General features: G+C 38.5%; 1 protein-coding gene across 22 annotated transcripts in view; it reads right to left on the bottom strand.

The window, feature by feature from the left end:
• Window positions 1-7992: 7992 nt before the first annotated feature.
• BTAF1 (B-TFIID TATA-box binding protein associated factor 1) overlaps window positions 7993-24818 on the bottom strand; it is a 107041-nt gene continuing 90215 nt past the window's right edge. For all 22 annotated transcript variants that reach the window (XR_012417946.1, XM_074002188.1, XM_074002195.1 and 19 more), the window contains 6 exons: window positions 22796-22921; window positions 20027-20179; window positions 14015-14226; window positions 12248-12407; window positions 11706-11876; window positions 7993-10203 (listed from right to left, as the gene is read on the bottom strand). Coding sequence is in view for 21 of the 22 variants with exons in the window: in XM_074002188.1 (XP_073858289.1) it covers window positions 10060-10203; window positions 11706-11876; window positions 12248-12407; window positions 14015-14226; window positions 20027-20179; window positions 22796-22921 (966 nt within the window). In the remaining variant the exon portion in view is untranslated. The remainder of the gene's footprint in view (window positions 10204-11705; window positions 11877-12247; window positions 12408-14014; window positions 14227-20026; window positions 20180-22795; window positions 22922-24818) is intronic.

The following is a 24818-nucleotide window of genomic DNA, read 5'->3' as shown; positions in this document are numbered from 1 at the left end:
AAATTTGGATACAAGTCCTGTATGTGTTTTACAGATAGTTTTCTGTTTGTGGCTTGTCTTCTCATTCTATTGACAGCATCTTTCTTTTTTTTTTTTTTGAGGTGGAGTCTTGCTCTATCGCCCAGGCTGGAGTGCAGTGGCACGATCATGGCTCACAGCAACCTCTGCCTCCCGAGTAGCTGGGACTATAGGCATGTGCCTCCATGCTTGGCTGATTTTTTATTTTTTACTTTGTAGAGATGGGGTTTTGCCATGCTGGCCAGGTTGGTCTTGAACTCCTGACCTCAAGTGATCTGACTGCCTTGGCCTCCCAAAGTGCTGGGATTACAGACGTGAGCCATGGTGCCTGGCCTAGCATCTTTCACTTAATAGTTACTTTCTTTCACAGATGGTATCTTTGGTGTTGTATCTAAAAAGTCATCACTAAATCCTAGGTCATCTAGATTTTCTTGTATGTTATTTTCTAGAAGTTCTATAGCAAGGATTTTTGCATTTATGTTCATGAGAGATATTGGTGCATAGTTTATCTTTCTTGTAATGTCTTTATCTGGTTTTATATTAGAGTACAGTAGTCCACAATAGCCCCCACCTTATCGGTGGTGAACATGTTTCAAAACCCCCAGTGGATGCCTGAAACCACATATTACTGAAGCCTGTATATACTATGTTTTCTCCTATATATACATGCCTATGATAAAGTTTAAAGTTTAATTAGGCACAGTAAGAGCTTAACAACAACCACTGATAAAATAGAATAATTGTTATGCAAATGTGGTTTCTCTCTCAATCTTTTTTGCCATACCCACCCTTCTTGTGATGATGCAATGATAAAATTCAACGAAGGGAAGTGAGGTGAATGGTGCGGGCATTGTGAGGTAGCCTTAGGCCACTTTGACGTGATGATATTAATACCTCAGGGGGATCATTTGCTTCAGGTGATCCTGGATCATCAAGCTGTAATGATGTTGATGGCTGGATGTCAGGAGCAGACAGTATCAGTGACCATGGGTGGTAATGTATACAGGGTAGACAAGATTATTCACACCCAGGTGAAACGGAGCAGAATGGCAAAAGATTTCATGACGTTACCCAGCACGATGCTTAAACTTACAAATTGTTTATTTCTGCAACTTTATTTAATACTTTCACACCACAATTTACCACAGGTAACTGAACAAGAGGAGGCCGGGAATGGTGGCTCATGCCTGTAAACCCAGTACTTTGGGAGACCAAGGCAGGTGGGTCACCTGAGGTCAGGAGTTCAAGACTAGCCTGGCCGACATGGTGAAACCCTGTCACTTCAAAAATTAAAAATACAAAATTACAAAATACAAAAATTAGCCAGGCATGGTGGGTGCACACCTGTAATCCCAGGTACTTGGGGGGCCGAGGCAGCAGAAACACTTGAACCCGGGAGGTGGAGGTTGCAGTGAGCCAAGATTGTGCCACTGCACTCCAGCCTGGGCGACAGAGTGAGACTCTGTCTCAGGAAAAAAAAAAAAAAAAGAAGGAAACAGCAACCGTGGATTGGTGGTGAGGGAGATGCTTCTGTATTGCTGTCCTCATACAATGAGCAGGGGAAGAATTCCTTTGGCGTCTACCTTCTGGAAGACACTATAGAGAATTGATATCATTTCTTCTTTAGATACTTGGTAGAATTCATAAGTAAAAACATCTCAGTCTGGAGTCTTCTGTTTCAGAAAACTATTGATTCAATTTCTTTAGTAGATATGGGCCTATTCAGATTATCTATTTCTCCTTGTGTGGATTTTAGTAGATTGTGCCTTTCAAGGAACTGATCCGTTTCATCTGTTATGAAGTTTGTGGGCAGAGAGTTGTTAATCATATTCCTTTATTATCTTTTTTTTTTTTTTTTTTTTTTTGAGACAGAGTCTCGCTCTGTCGCCCAGGCTGGAGGAGTGCAGTGGCGGATCTCAGCTCACTGCAGGCTCCGCCTCCCGGATTTATGCCATTCTCCTGCCTCAGCCTCCTGAGTAGCTGGGACTACAGGCGCTCGCCACCTCGCCTGGCTATTTTTTGTTTTTTTTTTTTTTTTTTGTATTTTTCAGTAGAGACGGGGTTTCACCGGGTTAGCCGGGATGGTCTCGATCTCCTGACCTCGTGATCCGCCTGTCTCGGCCTCCCAAAGTGCTGGGATTACAGGCTTGAGCCACAGCGCCCGGCCCCTTTATTATCTTTTTAATGCCCGTGTGCTCAATAGGGATGGCCTCTCTGATATGAGCAATGTCTTCTCTCTTTTTTCTTTGTTAGCCTGGTCAGAGATTTATTGTTTATTGATTTTTCTCTTTCCTATTTTCAATGATTTTTTGTGCTCTAATTTTTATTTTTCTCCTGTTTGCATTAGTTTTATATTACTCTTCTTTCTCTAATTTCCTAAAGTGAAAGCTTAGATTTTAGATCTTTCTTCATTACTAACTGCATTCAATGCTATAAATTTCTCTCAAGTGCTTTTACCACATCCTATCAAGTTGTATTTTCACTGTCTTCAAAATATTTTTAATTTCTCTTGAGATTTTTTCTTTGACCCACGTGTTAAACTCCCAAATATTTGGAGATTATCTGGCTATCTTTCTGTTAATTGATTTGTAGTTTAATCCCATTGTGTCTAAGAGCGTACTTAAGTTTGTTGAGGTGTGATGGCCCAGAATATGGTCTACTTTGGTCAATGCTCCATGTCAGCTTGAGAAGTATGTTTACTCTTCTGTTGACTATTGTTCAGAAAATCCTTAGGATTTTCTGCCTGTTAGATCTGTCATTTATTGAGAGAAATGTGTGAAGCCTCTAACTATTATAGCAGATTTATTTCTCCTTGCAGTTCTATCCGTTTTTACCTCACATATTTGGATGCTGTTGTTACACATTAAAATGTGTGTACACATTAAAAATTGTTATTTTCATGGAGAATTGGTCCCTTTATTATACAATGCCCCTCTTTAATAATTTTGTTAGGAATTCTTTGAGCTATCCCAGCTTTTTGTTAGCAGTTTTTTCAATCTCTTTTTTAATTGAAGTAAAAAAAATAAAATTACCTTAACCACTTCTAAGTGTTCCATGAACATGGTACATCTATTTTTGAAGGCCTTTTTGATTTATCTGTTGTATAGTTTTCAGCAGACCTTTTACATATTTTGTAAAACTTTCATCTATTTCCTGGATTTTGTTGCTTGCTAAATCACTTAATTCTAGTAGCTTTTTTTTGGTAGATTCTTGGGATTTTCCACCCACTCATGTTGTTTGTGAATAAAGCAAGCTTGCTTTCTTTCTCATCTGTATTGTCTTCCTATTTTTACTGTGTTACCACACTGGCTAGGATCTAAGGTATATTGTTGAATAGGAGCAGAGAAAGAGGACAGTATGTATGATTTCAATTTCTTGAAATCTGCCAGAAGTTATGGCTCAGCATAATGGTCACTTTGGGTCCTTGTTCCACATGAGCTTCCAAAGAATGTAGATTGTATTCTGAAGTTGTCAAGTTTCTTTCAACTGGGCGCAATGGCTCACACCTATAATCCCAGCACTTTGGGAGGCTGAGGCGAGTGGATCACCTGAGGTCAGGAGTTCAAGACCAGACTGACCAATACGGTGAAACCCCATCTCTACTAAATACAAAAAATTAGCCAGGCATGGTGGTGCATTCTTGTAATCCCAGCTACTTGGGAGGCTGAGGCAGAAGAATCACTTAAACCCAGGAGGTGGAGGTAGTAGTGAGCCAAGATTGCACCACTGCACTCCAGCCTGGGCAACAAGAGCGAAACTCCATCTCAAAAACAAAAAAAATATCTCTTTCTGTCTCTATACACACACACACACACATACACACACCTATATATGTGAGTATACATATGAGTCAAATCACACTTGTTCACTGTACTAAAATTGTCTCTATCTTATTGCATGTTTTCTTCTTGTTTTATTGAGAGAGGTGTGTTAAAATCCCACTATGACCTTGGACTTGTCCATTTCTTTTTGTGGTTTTGTCCATGTTTGCTTCATGTTTTTGAAGTGCGTATCAACTTAGGATTGCTTTATTCTCCTGGTTAACCGAATCTTTTTTTTTTTTTTTTTGGATGTATTTTTTTGTTATTGTTGTTTCTGAGACTGAGTCTCACTCGGTAACCCGGGCTGGAGTGCAGTGGCGCGATCTTGGCTTACTGCAGCCTCCGCCTTCCAGGTTCAAGCGATTCTCCTGTCTCAGCCTCTCAAGTGTCCGGGGACTACAGGTTTGCAGCACCATGCCCAGCTAATTTTTTTTTTTTTTGTATTTTTAGTAGAGACGGGGTTTTGTAATGTTGGCCAGGCCGTTCTCAAACTCCTGACCTCAGGTGTTCTGCCGGCCTCGGCCTCCCAAAGTGCTGGGATTACAGGTGTGAGCCACTACGTCTGGGCCTGAATATCTTTAGGAAATACCCTCTTTACTCCAAGTAATACTTTTTGCCTGAAGGCTACTTTTCTAAAACTAATGTAACAATGCCAACTGTTGGCTGCGGTATCCTCCTTCCTCACTGGTCTTTGAGTTTCTCCCAGTGTGTTTAGTACATAGTAGGAAACAATCAGTAAATGTTAATATGACTGACAATTTTTATTCTTAAAATGTGAAATAACCAAATGTGTGACTGTGTTTTTATATAGCCATAAACAATATTTTGTTTTTGATCTTCATCTAAATGGACTCAAAGTATACTTTTTAAAAACTCACTGCTGTTTGGAGATTCAACAATGTTTTATTACTCATTGACTTCTTACTGCTCTATAGGATTCCATTATATAAGTAAACCCCAGGAGCTCTCATGCAGACCCATACCTTAAAATACTGTCTTCTAAATTTCTCTCTCCAGTCTTGACCTTTCCTTTGAGTTCCAGACTCCTGTATCTGCCTGCCTACTCTGTATCCTTACTTTGATACATCTAACAGGCACCTCAAATTTAACATGAAAAAAACAGAATTCTTGACTTCCTACTTTCCACCTCCACCCACCTGCAATTTACTCCCTTTTCAGTCTTCCCCATCTCCCCCATGATACATACCATTTACCCAGCTGTATGAGAATCAAAACTAAGATGGAAACACATGTAGTTTTATGTTGAGGCATAGCAAGCAGGGCATACTGACTTGATTGGAGGTAAACATAGTTGGATATGACAGGAGACAAAGTCAGAGGGATGGGCAAGGGCCACAACTTGTAGGGCTGATAGTAAGGAATTCTGTTTTGGTCTGAGGATGACAAGACGACACTGGAGGATTCGGCAAGTAGGAAGACCATTAAGACAATAGTAGTCTAGGAGAGGCAAGGTGGTGGTGGGAACTGTTGTAACCAAGCAAGTTACAGAGAAACGCCACACTTTGAGACCAATTCAGGAGTCCTTTATTAGCCAATGACCCAGAGATAGCTAGTGCTCAAAATTCTCTCAGCCTTGAAGAAGGTGCTAGATTTTCCTTCATACTCTGGCTTAGAGAGGGGAGGTAGACCCTAGATGTAGCAATCTTACAGAAGTAAAACAGGTAAAAAAGTTAAAAAGACAAATGGTTACAGGAAAACAAACAGTTCCAAGTGCAGGGGCTTTAAATTCATCACAAGGTGGTAGGTGTGGGGGCTCTGGGTGTTATCTGCCAGACACAAACACGGGAGCTTTAGAGTACTATCACCAGAGCGAATTCCTGGGAACTGTGGACATAGCTTGCCACTACTGTTAACTTATCAGTTAACTGCACTCTTTGATGTGCTGGGAGTCAGCTTGCACAAGTTAAGTCCTTGAGGAAGCGGGTGGGTAAGGAGCCCTTAATGTGTTTAGCAAATGAAGGAGCCAAATGGAATCGTCAGGCTAAGAGAGAGTCAATCAGGTTAACACGTTAGGGTATCACAGAACTACGGTGGTAGCAGTGGAGATGAAGACAGGTGAAGACATTTGAAATATATTTTGTAGCTAGAGATGGTAGAAACTGCTGATGGATTAGATGCAGGGGCATATAAAAAATAGTCCTAAGAGTGACTTGTCTCTGTTCCCATGATCTCCCTTTCCTTCTGGACCTCCTAACAAGATTCTCTTGTTCAACATTCCAGTTCACAAATTCTCTCTTCAACTGTGTGTAAAATGCATTCAGAACTATTTCTCATTTATTGGTTTTCAAATGTCTAATCTTTCATAGTATTTTCCTGTTTTATGATTTATTTGCACTTCTTAAAGAATTAATTCTACTTGTATCTGCTGACTTTTCCTCCTGTAGATGGTATGTATGTAGGCTTAATATTTCCTTCTATGATAATCCTATAGGACCCTATTAGAAACTCTCCCTAAAGGGCAGTTTTTGTATTTGTTTCTGCTGGGGTGCCAGGATTGATTTTATTTTCTTGACTTGTGGTTCTTACAGTATAAAACACTTAGCATAAACCCAGACATTACACTTAAACCCGTCGTAAAGGCCGGGGATTCTGATTTCATATAGATAACTGTGTGTGTGTGCTCCCGGATCTATTCCTACTTGAATACGTGATCTCTTTGCAGATTTATGGAGGGGACTAATTCTCTTGTCTCTACATGGAAATTAGGATCTCAGCCCCTATATTTAACAGAACTTCACTGGTTTTAGTGAATTTATTATAGACTCATAGGAACCCTCTCTTGAAGCAGGAGGCACTTTGTATCTCCTTACAGATGGTGGTTGAAAGTGCTGTGTATAGGCCGGGCATGGTGGCTCATGCCTGTAATCCCAACAGTTTGGGAGGCCAAGGCGGGTGGATCACCTGAGGTCAGGAGTTCAAGACCAGCCTGGGCAACATGGCGAAACCCCATCTCTACTAAAAATACAAAAATCAGTTGGGCGTGGTGGCGGGCACCTGTAGTCCCAGCTACTTGGGAGGGCTGGGGCAGGAGAATGGCTTCAACCCTGGAGGCAGAAGTTGCAGTGAGCCAAGATGGCACCACTGCACTCCAGCCTGGGCGACAAGAAACGCCATCACAAAAAAAAAAAAAAAAAAAAAGAAAGAAAATGCTGTGTATAAATAGGAAACATTTTCTATTAATTGATATAACTCAAGTTTTTGTTTTATTGATTCATCTTAAGTCCTCTGGCATCTGACAACAAGTGTACCTGCTATCAATTTCACATTATTATTTTTGAGACAGGGTCTTGCCCTGTCACCCAGCTAGAGCACAGTGGTGAAGTTGTAGCTCACTGCGACCTCAAACTCGGCTAGCTTCCTGAGTAGCTGGGACTAGAAAAGCATGCCACTGTGCCTGGCTATTTTTTTTATTTTTTGTAGAGACAGGATCTCGCTATGTTGCCCAGGTTGGTCTTGAACTCCTGGGCTCAAGTGATCCTCCTGCCTTGGCCTCCCATAGGCATAAGCCACCGTGCCCAGCCCAATTTCACTTTAGACTCCACTGGTGCCAGCATGGGAGGTCTGTAGGAGGTAGAAGATCCTATTAGGATTAAATATTTAGAACATATGTGTGATGGAGTGCTTGTTACTTTTCTATAATTTCTATTATGTTCGAGTTCCACTTTTGTCTCTAAGTGATCACATTCTCAAATAGCTTCAGAGGAATATTTACTTTTGAATAAGTTTATATAAATCATCCAGAAGGAATAATGCTATACCAGTTCAATCAGTCCCAACATCAAAGACTTTTACCCTTTCACTAGAATATTTTTTGGAGAAATGTTTCTAGAATAAATAAGCATATACAATAAGCATATATATGAGTGTATATATGAAACAAAAATTATACCCAGGCCCCCAAATGTTAAGATTTTCCTACAAGAAACCCAAATAATAAGCCTAATAATCTCTGAATCTATATTTTTAAGTTTGCTATTTCCTATCATAAACACACAAAAACCAAGGGAAATAGTACAATGGATATCTATGAACCCAATTCCCAGTTTAAAATAGTTAACATTCTATCAATCAGGCTTGTTTTATTTCCCACACCCATACATTGAAAAAAACAACTACCAAATCATCACATCCATAAAATTGACAGTTCTTTAATATCATTCATTACTCAGTTCAATTCTCCACATCTCTTCATTATTCTTAAGATGTACTACAATGACTGGGTCATTTAATTGAGAATACTTAGTTCTTACCTGTTTACGTGTTTTCCTTTCTATGGAAAAGTTGGAATGTGTGATTTACTATTTCACAACTCAAAAGATTATTTTAAAAATGTTACAGCCATTCTAAGTTTTCCTGTCAGCCCTGACTCCTGTTTCCCATTCAGAAGCAACCACACATCATTTTCCTAGTCATCCTTCTAGAAATACATACTTTTTGATTAAACTCTTAGAAGGTTTAAACAGCCTAAATATCTGACTTCTAGCTCTGATATTTCAAATTGGGAAAAAGTACTAATTTTTGTGGTGTGATTTCTTTTGCTCCTTCATAGCCCTTTAATAATATATATCGCTCTGTACTTATTCTTAGAAAATATCAATTACTATGAGCTATGTTAAAGAGCTGGTTTATGGAACTAGCAAATAAATAGTTAATAAAAAAATATTCAACTCAAATATACTGAAATGTTCTTCTACATAAAGTTTTGAGTTAAAATCCTAAACAATGAAAAAAAACTTGTACACCTGAATAATCTTTTGTTCTTTCTAGTGACCGTTTCCTACAAATAACACACAGTTGCATATATTTTACAGTTTCAATCTTATATTTATTCTCTTGTGGAATGCTAGGTTTAATGTTACAGTATGGTTGTCAAAGCTAATGAAATGTGACAAATGTCTAAATGCTGCAGAACAGTATAATTTTAATTAAACAAAACACCTGTTATTGTACAGCTGAGGTCTGATGGTTGTTAAACTGATGCCTATGTGTATGGCCAGCCACAAACCTTGGGGATGTTTATTATCTGTACATATATATACAAATATATCCCATACATATGTATGCACACAGGCATGTATTTATTAATTTATGTGTGAAACTTATAAAATTATATATACAAACACATACATGCACATCTATCTACATATACCTACCCTCACCATTGAGTAATCAGCCTCATGCCCAATTATTATTGCTGCCCAGTATAACTACATGATTTTAGTGCCAATGTCAGGCACCTTTGTAGGTGCAGGATAGGTACATCTATGCATATAGATATGCATATTCATGTATGTTTGTGTATATAAAGAAATTATCTCTCCCTTTTATGCTTCAGCCATGCATTACTACAATAAACAGTCTTTCCACCATAGGTGTTGGAATTCTAAACAGTGTAAAATCTACTTCTGGAAAACTGTATATGTTCATAGTTACAAAAAATATATTATTTATATGATTGAAACCTATTGAGTACATATGTTATTTGAATCTGGCTATACTGTAGCCATTAGATAAATTAAAAAAAACCACCCTCTAAATAGGATGTTATGGTAGCCTTAAATATACCATTACCTGTATTTAGGATAGTTGATATTATATCTTAAAAGTTGAAAAAATGATGTTAAAGATTTGAAAAACACTATGCATCTGCATTAAATATATAAATGTTTCCACCAAGGGCCCGATTAAATTCATTGTCTGACATTTTTATGTTCTAAGACTGACCAATATCATAGTCATTATTCTTATATTCTTAAAATTATGGCTCATTAAGGCTTTTATAGAAAAAAAGCCCTATTTTAAATCAATTATAAAAACAAGTTCTATTTAAAAGAAAAAACATACACAAACACTAAAGTACTCATGGATATCATCCTGTACAATGTGACTAAAGATAGGAGGCCTGTTCCCAGTAAGAACACCTCCTGGTAGCACAAATAAACCTGGTTTGGTTCCTCTGCTCTGCAGCTTTTCAGCATGTAAAATTTAAACCATTTCACATTAACATTTAAATTTAATACAGTGCAAATATTTGAGAATAACTTGTTTCCCCCAGTGAAACAAGAGCCAGCATTATGCTGAATATTCTCCAGATCTATTTACACATTGAGTTAAAAGTTCACCATAAACTTAGAAATTTGCTGAATATCAGCAGAAATGTAACTGAACTAGCAGCAATTGCATTTACAATATTTGATAGTTACTTGAGAGAATGCATAAAATTTTCCAGGCTGTACTCTGAATCATACTGCTCTTGATCCCAAAGATCACTCAGGTTTTCAAGAATTGATTTCATACTTGCTTTCCCAGAAGTAGAGGTGTCAGCTTTTTCTGCTTTGCCATCCTTAAGAAAAATTGGCAAAAAAAATAAAGAGAGGTTAACTTCACAAATTGTATTTTTCTTTAAAATCACACTTGTTTCTAATACTACAATTATTCAACAGAATTGAGTACTTTAAGTGATGGGGAAATTAATGATCTCCAAACATATTTATTTGTCAGTTTCTTATTTGGAAAGAACTTCAAAATTATGGAAGAATTATAAGAACATATCAAAGAACTTATTTGCTTTATCAATCTCTCTCCCCATTTATATATGTGTATGTATATATGGATGTCAGAAATATAGTTAGATATCAGGTTTTTCCCTTAACAATTTGAGAGAAAGTTGTAGACATCATGTCCTTTTATCCTTTGAGAGGAACTGGCATATATTCCTAAGAACAAGAATATTCTCTTACATAACCATATAAAGATCAGATTAAGGAAACCTAACACTGATATTAAAATGTTCTAATATATAGTCTGTTTTCAAATTCTGCCAATTGTCTAAATAGTGCCTTTTATGGCAATAGGCCATTTCCCTAAAACATCCCTCTGAGCCCAGTTCTACTCACTGAAAGTCACCCATAAGAATATTCCTTCAAACAGAATAAAAGCTATTTGAAGACAGCTATGCATGTTTCTTTGAGCCTTCTTTTTTCTATGTTAAACATGTCTCATTCTTTCAACTTTATCTTGACTTTCAATATGACATGATTGAAGAACCTGCCTCCATTCTGGCCACCGGGGACCTAATTTGTTACCATTTAAAATGTAGCACCCCAAACTAGACATATTTCAAATGTGGTTTAACATATACATAATATGGCAGAACGATTTTCTCTTACTTGAAAGTACACTTCTGTTATTACAGCTAGTTTTAATTTCATCATATAAGGCTATTTCACACCATAATTTTATACTAAGTATGCAGTGGATTTTCTGAACCTATGTAGGACTTTAAATCCAACTATATTGGTTTTACAATATTAGACTCACTAATATTTCCAAGTTGTGCATCCTTTAACATAGATTGTTATCTTTAACATAGATTGTTATCTGATGTATTAGTTCCATCATCTGCAATAATAATGGCTATTATTTATTGAGAATCTCCACTAGATATCCTTTCTGACTGCTTACATATATTATCTTACCTCACAACCATGTAGTAAAATAGTTATAGAAGCTCAGAGAGATAATCTGCCTAAGGTTAACAGGAGGCAGGGCCAAGAACTCTCATCCATTAGTCTTACTGACTCCAGTGATAAGCTGTGCTTTAGCAGAAAAGGACTAAGGAAAGAAACTGAGGCAAGACATTGAAGACATCAATGAAAAAAAAAAAATCAAAACTTCACACATTCCCTAGTATGCTGCAGAGTTTATCTGGGCACCAAAAATTCCCTCCAGTGGTGATCTCATGGATACTAAAGTGAATGCATTTTGCTGCTCCTTTAATACTTTCAACTTAGCAGTCACAGGAAGCTTGTGACTCATTAAAGATACAACAAGTTGTTTCTTTACCTTATCAAGAGTAAACAGATCAAGAAGCTGATCAGTCCCCATGCTCTGCAAACTAGAATTCTCTTGGCTAATAACGGTATTCGCTATGTTCATCTTGAATTTCTGCAACCCCATTATTTTTTCTTCCAATGTTCCTCTGGTTATCAATCGGTATACGTTAACCACACGTTTCTGGATAAGAAAAACAGTTAAACAACGGTAACACATATTAAGCTTTGAGGTTCCAACAAGTCAGAGTGTCTTTAGACTTGTACTATTTTCTACTACCTAATTAGGGTTGGATTTTTGTCTGGCCACATGAGCTCAAAATGTGTGCAGCAATCACAGAATATTAGGGATGAACAGTGATCCAGGTTTTCTTAGTGCTAGCACTCATTTAATGCATGAGGAAGTGATACCACAGAAAAGTTAAGTGATCTGTCCAAGATCATAACACATGTATGTTAACACCAGAGCAAGAACTAAACCAAGGTTTCCCATCTTTTGGGGGGAGTATATTTTCATGCACAGGTTAACATCTGTGAGGTAAAATTGACTTTTACCTGCCCAATGCGATGGGCCCGGTCCATGGCTTGTAGATCTCGCATAGGATTCCAGTCATGCTCCACAAAGACTACCGTGTCGGCGCCTGTCAAATTAAGTCCCAGGCCACCAACGTGAGTGGTAAGTAACAGAACGTCTATAGATGGGTCATTATTAAACCTAAAGGTATAGATAACAAAAACAAAATTAGTCCATTCCTAAGTCCTATAACAGAAACTGTTAAATAAAAATTAAAGAGCACAAATGAAAATGCTGCTTTAAAAATCCACAATAGGGATACTTATGTGATCATCTGAGAAAAATATCCTCCCAACATGTATAACGTTTTTAGCAAAAGAGAGCATTCTAAAGCTAGTCAGGAATTTCATAAATACAAAATAAGGCAAACTGCACTGAATTTAGTAACATCAGTTAAGGACTAACTTGCAAAAATATAATTAAATGTTAATTATAATTAAGATAAACCCAACTATGAACCTTTAAAGTATGGGGACAGACAGAAGTATGAGAACAGGCTAGACTTTCATTCAGGGAAGAGAGAAGGTGAGAGTGTTAGGGTTGCTACTATTATACTAATCCTAGAAGACACTGACAAAGGATATCTAGTAACTTCTAGGAAAAAGAACAAACTAACATTAAAGATGCAGCTATCAAGCTACGATTTATTATCCTTACTACGAGTCAAGCAATAGGCTTTGTATTTTATATGCATTATATGCATTATTTTCATTGTTACCATAGCTCTATAAGGGTATTATTACCAATATCCCTATTTTAGACTGAGGCTCTGTGAATGATAAACAGGTCCAAGAGAACACTGCTTAAATAGCAGAGTCAGCAGTCAAACCTGAGCCTGTCGGCCTCCAAAGTCCTTTCCTGGGGTCTCTAACTTTATTGTGCCTAATGATCTCTTAGGGATGCTTGTTTTTTGAGACAGAGTCTTGTTCTGTTGCTCAAGATGAAGTGCAGTGGCCCAATCCGATCTCTGCTCACTGCAACCTCTGCATCCCGGGTTCAAGACATTCTCCTGCCTCAGCCTCCAGAGTAGCTGGGATTACAAGCATGTGCCACCACACCCAGCTAATTTTTGTATTTTTGGTAGAGATGGGATTTCACCATGTTGGCCAGGCTGGTCTTGAACTCCTGACCTCAAGTAATCCACCCACCTCGGCCTCGCAAAGTGCTGGGATTACAGGCGTGAGTCAGTGCACCCGGCTGGGATGCTTGTTAAAAATGCCTGCTCTTGAAGTCAGCAGCTTTGGGACTAAGCAGAACCTAGGAATCTGCATTTTTAAAAAAGCAACCACTGAGATTTTTTAAAGTAGAGGCTGCAGACCACATGTGAACACTGCACTCACCAGTTCTGCTTCCTAGTTGGGCCAGATTCCAACTTGTTTTCAGTGCACCAACAGGAATTAGGATGGAGATTTTATCTAAGTCACTTGTTTGGTTCCTCTCACCCTAATCCTCCCAAAAAGGTAAGGAAGGGGGAAGTAGTCATCCCTACTATTGGTTGATGCCTTAAATTTCTTTCATGCTCTTCAGAGTGCTTTCCTATTATAGTCATACCTTTTCATATACTAAACAAATAATCTATTCGATTATATTTCTGTAGTTCTATATATAAAAGGGTTTATTTGGGGTGGATTAAACAACTGAAAAAACACATTTGCAGATACTTAGCCAATGAAAATATTTCACAGGACAAACTTCTATGTAAGTAGTAATATATTTATTTACAAATAAGAGTCTTAGAAGCCACATACCGGGAAACAATGGAATGCCTCTGACCAGGAGGTATGCTGCCATCTAATCTCAAGTAAGTGACAGAGGGCAAGTGAGGTTTGAGGAGATCATGCTCTACTATATCAAGCATGCTTTTCAGCTGACAGAAGATCAGTATCCTGTGCTGGGCCACAACAGACTCTGTGCCACTCTCGGAAGTACTGCCATTTCCCAAACCGCAGTCCAACAGCAACTTAGGAAGAAGAAGAAGAAAAAAAAAAACAACTACATAAGTGTTCAATAAAAGTAGATAAGCAATCTCACTATGACATTTCTCTCTGTGGCAAGAAAAGGTTAAATGTACCTGAAATCTGGAAAGCAGATTAGCACTTTGGGCTGCAATCTGTCACCCTGCAGCACACTGAACTAGTTTTTGAGGTGCTCAGGCTTAGAGTTCCCTGATCACCTCTTCAGAAGTTTTCATTTAATTTTTTTTTTATAGACTCAAGGTCTCACTATGTTGCTCAGGCTAGTCTTGAACTCCTGAGCTCAAGTGACCCTCCTGCTTTGGCCTCCCAAAGTGCAAGGATTATAGGTATGAGCCACCACGCCCGGCCCAGAAGTTTATCTAATAACAAACCTACCTTCCTTTTCCTCAATCCTTGAGGCTGAAGCCTCAATAAATGTTTATTGAAAGTAATGACAAAGAAGATGCCACAGGCAAACTGGTTCATAAAGGGTTATTCAATAATGTATGAAGAAAACAACAGAGTAGCAACATTTGGTAGAAAAAATTATAGAAAAGAAGCATTTAGCTAGATTTGGATTCTTTTCAAGAGAGCTTATTACTCTATCTGTAGACCAAGATCTTTAATGGCAGAAACCACACTTTGCTATAGATCATTTATACTTATTCCTAAAGTGGTTCGGTGTCTTGCACACAGCAAGTACAATAAATAAATGATTGAATAAAATCCAAGAGAATCATGTTTAGATCAATTTGACAAACCATATACCCAATAGTACTATTCTTCAACCATAGTATTTCAGGTATTACTGAACTCTGTTCAAAATCTAAGAGCTGGCTGGGCCAGTGGTGGCGGCTTACACACCTGTAATCCCAGCACTTTGGGAGGCCAAGGCAGGCAAATCACTTGAGGTCAAGAGTTCGAGACCAACCGGGCCAACATGGCGAAATCCTGTCTCTACCAAAAATACAAAACAGCCAGGTGTAGTGGCATACACCTATAGTCCCAGCTACTTGGGAGGCTGAGACAGGAGAATTGCTGGAACCCCGAAGGCGGAGGTTGCAAAAACAAAATCTAAGATTTTTTTTTTTATTGGAGATGGAGTCTCCCTGTATTGCCCAGGCTAGAGTGCAGTGGCGTGATCTTGGCTCACTGCAACCTCCAACTCCTGGGTTCAAGATATTCTGCTTCAGCCACCAGAGTAGTTGGGATTACAGATGCCCACCATCACACCCAGCAAATTTTTGTAATTTTAGTAGAGATGGGGTTTCGCTATGTTGGCCACGTTGGTTTCGAACTCCTGACCTTAGGTGATCTGCCTCGGCCTCCCAAAGTGCTGGGATTACAGGCATGAGCCACTTCACCGGGCCAATCTAAGATCTTCATGCAGGATGCTTTCTCCTTTCTACTAACAGAAGCTACTCAAAAAAACAAAAGCTCTGATAGGAAAGATAACCAAAACGCCATCCAGGCAAACTCCAAATTCAATGTAAAACACTTAGGGTGTTGTACAGAGAAGGACATTGTTTTCCTCAGAAAGTCCTCTTTGTATGGTTGAAGTTTGGAACTTGGATTTCGGGAGTCTTCCCATCAGTCCCTAACTGGTAATGATAGTTTACTGTGCCTAAACTATTGTGCAAATAATACGATTTAGGCTGAAACCTGCCTTCTGAGGGTCTGGAATTTTGATCCATGCTAGGCAAAGGGAGTATATGTGACCAGCCCCCAATAAAAACTTTGGGCACTGAATCTCTAATAATCTTCCCTGGTAGACAACATTTCACATCTATTGTCACAATTCAATGCTTGAGGAAGAATACATGTTCTCACTCTTCTACCTCACAGCCCTTAAAGTTTGAGATTTTTATTATATAGTAGTATATGGTATACAGGGGAGGCATTCCTCCAAATAAATAAGTCTGATCGATGTAATTATCCCTACATCTTGCCCTTAAATCTGCGAACAAATTACTATTCAAGCTGTTTCTTTTAAAAAGTCCTATCTAAGGTGTCTCAGGAGAGACGTGACTGTGTGGTACCCAGTATAAATAATGTATATTGGCTGGGCATAGTGGCCCATGCCTATAATCCCAGCATTGTGGGATGCCAATGTGGGAAGACTGCTTGAGGCCAGGAGTTCCAGACCAGCCTGGGCAACATAGGAAGACCCTATCTCTAAAAAACAAAACAAAATTAGCCAGGTGTGGTAGTGCACACCTGTAGTCCTAGTTACTTGGCAGGCTGAGGTGAAAGGATTGCTTGAGTCCAGAGTTTGAGGTTGGAGTTATGACCACACCACTGTACTCCAGCCTGAGTGACAGAGTAAGACCCTCTCTATAGGATTAGAAAAAAAAGTGTTATAAGTGCAACTTCCTATACAGATCCCATAAGAGTTCCAGAGTGAAATTTTATCAGAATGTCTGTGTCATGCACACTCAATTACTGAGTTCCATAGGCAGCAATGTCAAAACCTTAAAGATAACCAGTTAAATTAAGGATATCCAACTAGGACTTCTCCAAGTCCATACTTACCAGACATTCTTCCTAATGCAATCTTTCCCAGATGCAGCTATCCTACTGAATATGTGGACATACCATTTGACATGAGTATTCCTGTCTGGCAGCAGAATTGATACTCTGGTATTCTCACTAATCTATAACCCGAGTCTGCTCTGAGAGACTGATCTAGTTCAGGGCCTTGAAAAGTTGATTACTAGACTCTAGCAAATATTTACCAAGGACATCTAATAATGGGTGTTTGAGAGGTCAGCTGACTCCCTAGAAAGCATTTCAATTTTATTTTGCCCTAACTTCAGCACAGGCTAAATTACCTCAGTTTTTTCAATCATTCCTCATATAAAATGGCTTCTAGATGTTTTGCCATTTTGATCTTCCACTTGTACTGGTCAAAACTATAAAACTCAAAATTTGGGCCAGGTGCGATGGCTCACACCTGTAATCCCAGCACTTTGGGAGGCCGAGGCGGGCGGATCACGAGGTCAGGAGAGCAAGACCATCCTGGCTAACACGGTGAAACCCCGTCTCTACTAAAAATACAAAAAAAAAATCAGCCGGGCGTGGTGGCAGGCACCTATAGTCCCAGCTACTCAGGAGGCTGACGCAGGAGAATGACGTGAACCCAGGAGGCGGAATTTGTAGTGAGCCGAGATCGCACCACTGCATTCCAGCCTGGGCAACAGAGCGAGACTCTGTCTCAAAACAACAACAACAACAAAAAAAAAACACACAATATTTGTTCTGACTAGTATGAAATACAGTGAAACTACGATGCCCTCATTTTGGCCATTATATAGTCATTAATCCCAGCCAAGATCCTATTAGTTTTATTTTACTGGCAACTAATTCACACCGTTCTTATAGTGAATTTGCCATCAAATCAAACTCAACTTTGCCTCATATAAAATATTTGCTCACAAAGTCAAAATACACCTAAGTGTTTTAAAACTAACTCTGCTTATCTCCGTTAAATTTCACCTACAGTTTTAGTTCATCATTACAGCCTCCTGGAATTTTTCATTCTAGCTTTGGCAATATTAGATACTTCTCTCAGCACTACTTGCTGATAAACATGTTTCTATTAACAGATTTTTAGAAAGCAAGTAACACTTCTCATCACAGACATACTTAGATTTAAAAAAGAAATTTATCCTTTCTGAGACAGAACCTTCACTCTGGCTGAAAAGAACCAAGAAAATGGAAAAGAAGGCTAGTAGAAAAGTCTTCCATGAGGACAGCCAGAAAAAATCTGGGTCTCTTTAAGTTGCAGACTTCCTAAGCATCTTAATTCAAGATGTGTCAGGGTGACAAGAAGCATACTCTAAAATAAGAGATCAATTTAAGCAGCAACTGCTGGGGGGGAAAAAAAAGCTGTAAGAGCCTATGTATAATTCAAATATGGATGAAATTCAATTTTTATTTGAAAATAGATCTAATTAGAGGATTCCTTGACTAAGTATATCTTACAGCTTTACCTAACACACTAGCTATGTTAGGAAAACCATGAACATTTTATATAAAGACCTATACCAAGGTTTGGTCAAACAAGAAAACCATTCCTTATATCTAAAGATAACAATCATTCTTCAGTTTTGTAGTGTGAAAGTCCACAGTCCATTTTACGTTTAGTGATATAAGGATATATATTTGGATATATATGCCAGATACACTATTAGATAACATTTTCCACACTAACCTAATCTTCACTCATTAGTTGTTCTCAATGAGCTTTAGGCCAGAATAACTACTGACCGCAAGCTAAAACAATTACTAAGTCTAGATTTTACACTAAAATCTTCGTTTATAAGGGTAGTTAGAACTAAATGGCATTAGTGCTAACATTTTGGTGCTTGAAATTGTTTCTCTTAATCTTTTGAAATCTTAGAATTTTAAAAAATTCATTTTTAAAAGCAACACCAAGAGGGTGACATCAGCAAAATGGTAAGAGTATGCAGCTCCAAGTAAAATAAAGAAATCCACATCAACACACATTATAAACTGTTGAAAGACAAAGAGAATCTTGAAAGCAGCAAGAAAAAAGCAAATGGTGACGTAAAAGGGATCTTCAGTAACATTAACACCTGATTTCTCATCAGAAACCAGGGAAGACATTATCAAGAAAGTAAAAAGATAACCTCCCGAATGGGAGAAAATATCTGCAAATCATAAGTCTGATGATAAGGGTTTAATATCCAGAATTACGAACAACTTCTCGGGAGGGTGTGGTAGCTCATGCCTATAGTCCCAGGGCTTTGGCAGGCCCAGGTGGGAGAATCGTTTGAGGCCAGGAGTTCAAGACCAGCCTAGGCAACACACTGAGACCCCATCTCAAAAACAAAAAACAACAACAAAAAAACTTTTCAAACTCAACAAGGTGAAATACTCCGATCAAAATGGGTAAAGAACTTGACTACACATTTTTCTAAAGAAGATATGGAAATGTCCAATAAGCACATGAAAAGATGCTCAACATCATTAGTCTTTAGGGAATAGCAAATCAAATCCATAAGGAGTTATCACTTCATACCTAGTAGGATGACTATAATTAAAAGAAATTAACAAGTGTTGGCAAGGATATGAAGATGTAGCCCCTGGTACATTGCTGGTGAGAGTGTAAAATGGTATAGTCATTGTGAAAAAAAGTTTGGCAGTTCCTGAAAATGTTAAACACAGAAATGCTATATGACCTACCTATTCTACTCCTTAGTCTCTAGCCAAAAGAACTAAAAAGAGTAACTCAGATAGATACTTGTAAGCCAATGTTCACTGCAGCATTATTCACAATAGCCAAAAGGTGAAAACAACCCAAGTGTCCACTGACATATAAATGGATGAATGAAATGTGGTATATCCATAAAACTGACTAATGAACAAACTGCAAATGACAAATATTTTAAGAGTCCACTTAAATGAAATATTTAGAACAGGCAAATTCATAGAGAAAATAGAGATCACCAGGGGCTAGAGGAAGGGAGAATGAAGAATTATTGCTTGATGAATATAGAGTTTCTGTTTGGGTGGTGGAAACATTTTAGAAATAAGATAATGGTGATGGTTATATAACATTGTAAATATAATGCCTCAGATTTACACACTTAAAATTGTTTAAATGGCATATTTTGTGCTGTATATATTTTAACCACATTTTTATAAAAAGCTGTATCAAAAATTTAAGCAAATTTAAAAATAAATGGTAAACACAGTAGTAATCTTTAAGAAAAGCAAATTTATCAAGAATTTATATTCCTGGGGTGCAACACACATTTGGCACTTAAAAGACATACATACTTGTTTCAAAGCTGAGAGCTTAGGGGCATGCTGAATATCATGTAGAGAAGAATTCTGAACTGCCAGTTTTTCGGTAGTGGTCTTGAATTCTGGATGTTGAGGAGTTAAGACTAATGCTGGATGGTTGCACAGTTTACGTAAGTACTGTAATGCCTTTAAGAGGAAGAAAAAGTATGTATGAGTCAATTTTGCATATCACAAATATTTTTTATCTCTGTATCTTTCCTTATGCTATTTCCTGTGCTGTATAGAATGCCTTTCCTCCTCTTCTTGCTTGGCAAACTTCTACTCATTCTTCAAGAACCAGTTCAAATGTCTCATTTGAGATTCTTGTGCAGTTTATATGCAGACATTTACAACGCATATAAATTGTACTGTTTGTCTCTCCTACCAGACAATGAGCTTCACATGGCAAATTGAGCATCTTAGTTGTTTTCTTTAAAACCCTTTCCCAAAGTACTCAGTAATGCAGACAGATGCTTCTGGAACCAGGCATCATTTTGGACACAAAAGCTGCTCAATCTTCAATGAGTAAAAAAATTTCTGTCCAGGCACGGTAACTTTCCCCTATAATCCACCCTACACTTTAGGAGGCTGAGGTGGGTGGATCCTGAGGTCAGCAGTTCAAGACCAGCTGGGCAACATGGTGAAACCTTGTCTCTACTAAAAATACAAAAATTAGCCGGGCAAGGTGGCATGTGCCTGTAATCCCAGCTACTTGGGAGGTGGAGGCAGGAAAATTGCTTGAACCCTGGAGATGGAGGTTGCAGTGAGCCAAGAGCATGCCACTGCACTCCAGCTTGGGTGACAGAGCGAGACCTGGTCTTTAAAAAAAAAAAAATTCTTGAGGACCTTATAAACCTGACATTCTGATTCAGCAGATGAGAGGAGAGCAGGGAAAGGGAGCTAGGTGACTGTCTCAAGTGGTTATATTTGTGAAACAGAACCTTATATGGTCTCTTCTCTGATTCAGCCATACTTTCTCTTCTGCCTCTTACTTGGCTTAAGATTTGGGTCTCAGCCTTGGCACAGAGTTGTTTTATTAGTAAGTTCCATTGGCAAGGCTCAAGACAGTGCTGAGCACTAGGATTAAAAACTGTGGGAGAGGCCAGCTGCAGTGGTTTGCACCTATAATCCCAGCTACTTAGGAGGCTGAGGAGGGATGATCACTTGAGGTCAAAAGTTCAAGACCAGCTTGGGCAACATGGCAAGACCTTATCACTAAAAAAATTTTTTTTAATTAGCCAGGTGTGGTGGTGTGCACCTGTAGTCCTACCTACTCAGGAAGCTGAGGCTGAGGATCGCTTGAGCCCTGGAGTTTGAGGTTGCAGTAAGCTATGATCCCACCACTCCAGCCTGGGCAACAAAACATGACTCTCTCTCTTAAAAAAAAACCAAAAAACTAGGTCTTCACAACTACCTTTTCCTTCTTCTATCTTTAAAAATACTACAGTACTTAATCTATTGGCAGGAGGTTTTCTGTGGTGGACTATTCAAGAGGGAAAGCTAAAGTGACACTTGCCACCTCTTTTTGTTATTCTCTCAAGCATATGAGGCATGATCTGACTTGAGACTTCTATACTTTTTGTATCCTCTGCCTGGAATCACTTCCCCTCCATACACCTGCATGCCTCAATCCTCCTTCAGATCTTTGTTCAAATGTCACCTTCTCAGTGAGGCAGTCCCTAGCCCCTCAATTAAGAAACCACAACCTATCCTGGACTCTGATACACTATAACCACATTATCAGCTTTGTCTTACACATAATATATACCTAAGTATTTTTCATCTCTACCAGGGAAGGAGTCTGTTTTATCTGCTGTTTTAAGTAACCCCAGAGCTCTGAAAAATTACTGCCATGTAGTAGGTGTTCTAATATTTTCTGAATAAAAAAGCAAAAGATTCTCTATTCTAAAGCCCTTCTTTTCAGGTAATATACAAACATATATTTCATTTTATACATTTAATTTTAATATTAAAGTGCTTACTAATATAAAGATAATATTAAATAGGTATTTTAACTTATTTTCAAGCATATATACATAATATTGAAACAAATATACATAGATCCGTATTTTATTTTTCCATATAAAAAGTGCCTCATTAAAATTCATTCTTCAACATTTAAAAAGTGGAATGGGGCCGGGCGCGGTGGCTCAAGCCTGTAATCCCAGCACTTTGGGAGGCCGAGACGGGCGGATCACGAGGTCAGGAGATCAAGACCATCCTGGCTAACACAGTGAAACCCCGTCTCTACTAAAAATACAAAAAACTAGCTGGGCGAGGTAGCGGGCGCCTGTAGTCCCAGCTACTCGGGAGGCTGAGGCAGGAGAATGGCGTGAACCCGGGAGGCGGAGCTTGCAGTGAGCTGAGATCCGGCCACTGCACTCCAGCCTGGGCCACAGAGCGAGACTCCGCCAAAAAAAAAAAAAAAAAAAAAGTGGAATGGGCCAGGCGCGGTGGCTCATGCCTGTAATCCCACCACTTGAGGAGGCCAAGACAGGTGGATCACTTGAGGTCAGGAGTTTGAGATCAACCTGGTCAACATAGTGAAACTCCATCTCTATTAGAAATACAAAAATTAGCCAGGCGTGGTGGGCGCACACCTCTACTCCCAGCTACTCGGGAGGTTGAGGCATAATAGCTTGAACCCAAGAGGCAGAGGTTGCAGTGTGCTGAGATCGTGCCACTGCACTCTAGCCTACACAACAGAGTGAAACTCCATCTTAAAAAAAAAAAAAAAAAAAAAAGGTAGGAAGTAATCTATACCTGGAATACATGGCCTGTAGCTTTCAGCTTTGGTTTTTCAGTTTCTTCAGAAAGTGCAGCTGAAGAAACTGTTTCATCAACATCACACTTGGCACGAGACTTAGCAAAATCTTCATAGAGCTGAACCTGTAAAATGGCCCCCATGGGAGAAGTTTAAGTATATTTATTTTCAATTGTTTAAAACACATAACTAGCAAAGGCCAATAACAGTAGTAATTTAAATCAGCCCTCATTAATGAAAACAAATTGTGATATCTCTAATTCACTACAGGAATTACAGGTTATCCACTCCATCTTGGTGAATTCCTTTAAAACTACATTTAGAAAACAAGTATGAACACATTAAGTTGGGCTGCTAAAATATGAAAAATACAAGTCAAATGGTCCAAGACTCAATTTTTCTACTGTTCAGGAAAATAAATACATTACCAATAAAAGAAAATCTGAACCCTTAGCAGTAAATGAGAAAAATCTTCCTTAAATGAAGTTACACGATCAAGACCCTGTATGTATGTTTCAGGACACCAAATTTTACAAGAATGTTACTGCTAGCCTAAAAGGGGAACATATGTCAAGTTTTAAAGCACTACGCTGGGGTCTGGGTTCCTACCTTGTACAAGCTAAAATAATGTGAAAGAAAAGATAATCTAGAGAGCTAAAGGACAGAAATCAGAGAATACAAAATCTGTGAATGCTAAACAAAGCCAAAATGCCACTTCTCTTTGGAGCTCGCTTTCTCTAGATTGATTACTTACATGTGTTTTATGCCTATGTTATAGCACCACAACCAGTAAATTACCACAGATTTTTTTCACGTGACATCTTTACTGTACCTACTTTAAGAAGTCTTCATTTCACTTCAAAAATATTCCTTTCAAGACATACTAATTTTTGCAAATGAAGGAAGGGGAACCTGAGAGATGAGGCAGATAGTATAGAAGAATCAAAGAACTCTCAACTTCTTATCCTGCCCAAGTTGAACAGATGAATACCTGCTAACAGGTTAACCATCTATACAATGGAGGGGGAAAAAGTACGTTTCTGGGTATGTATATCTCTTATTCATTTGACCATAGTGAATCAAATCCTAATAGTAAGATAGACTGACACATACAAACCTAGAACATAAAAAAATTTTCAAAGAGAAAATTCTGACCCCGAGGCCATGTCTTACTAAGACAAGGAACAGTTTCCATGTAGCTCCTCGGAAAAGTACAAGGAAAGGCTCACAATAAATTCCTTTAATAATGGTCTTTATGTACAAAATCAGAACTGTGCAGAAGGCAAAATTTATTTTGAACATTTTTAGTTCAAATGAAATAATACTTCAAAGGGAATGAGTGAGGTCCCACTGACCGAGGTTTAAAACTCAGCTCTGATATATAGTCATGCACTGCACAAGGACATTGAGGTCAACAATGGACTACATATGAAATGGTTGTCCCATAAGATACAATATTGTGTTTTTACCATACCTTTTCTATGCTTAGATATACAAATACAATTGTGTTGCAACTGCCTGTACTCAGTACAGTAACATGCTGCACAGGTTTGTAGACTCGGAACAACCGGCTATACCATCTAGGTGTGTGTAAGTACACTCTAGGATATTTGCACAATGACAAAATCACCTAATGATGCGTTTCTGAGAAATCACTCATGCCATTAGCACTGTACAATTGTGTATTAGCTCTGACTGTAGCCGAGGTAGGTAACTTTTCTGAATATCACTTTATTTGCGAAACTGGGGATTAATAATACCTATAATGTTGTGAGGACAGCCTGACAACATTCAGAGGCAGATTTTTGGCCTTTTTATAAACATTGGCTTGTTTCCTTACCAATTTAATACCTTGCAATCTTTTCAATTAACTAGACACATAAGAAAGCAACTATAGGCTGGGACGGTGGCTCATACCTGTAATCCCAGCACTTTGGAAGGCCAAGGTGGGAGGACTGCTTGACCCTGGGAGTTTGAGACCAGCCCGAGCAAACAGCAAGACCCAGTCTCTACAAAAACTAG

The sequence above is a fragment of the Macaca fascicularis genome, chromosome 9 (assembly GCF_037993035.2).
Source record: "Macaca fascicularis isolate 582-1 chromosome 9, T2T-MFA8v1.1".
In the NCBI taxonomy this organism is placed as follows: domain Eukaryota; kingdom Metazoa; phylum Chordata; class Mammalia; order Primates; family Cercopithecidae; genus Macaca; species Macaca fascicularis.
The sequence above is the reverse complement of the archived record's forward strand: the minus strand, read 5'-3'. Positions and strand labels throughout refer to the sequence as shown.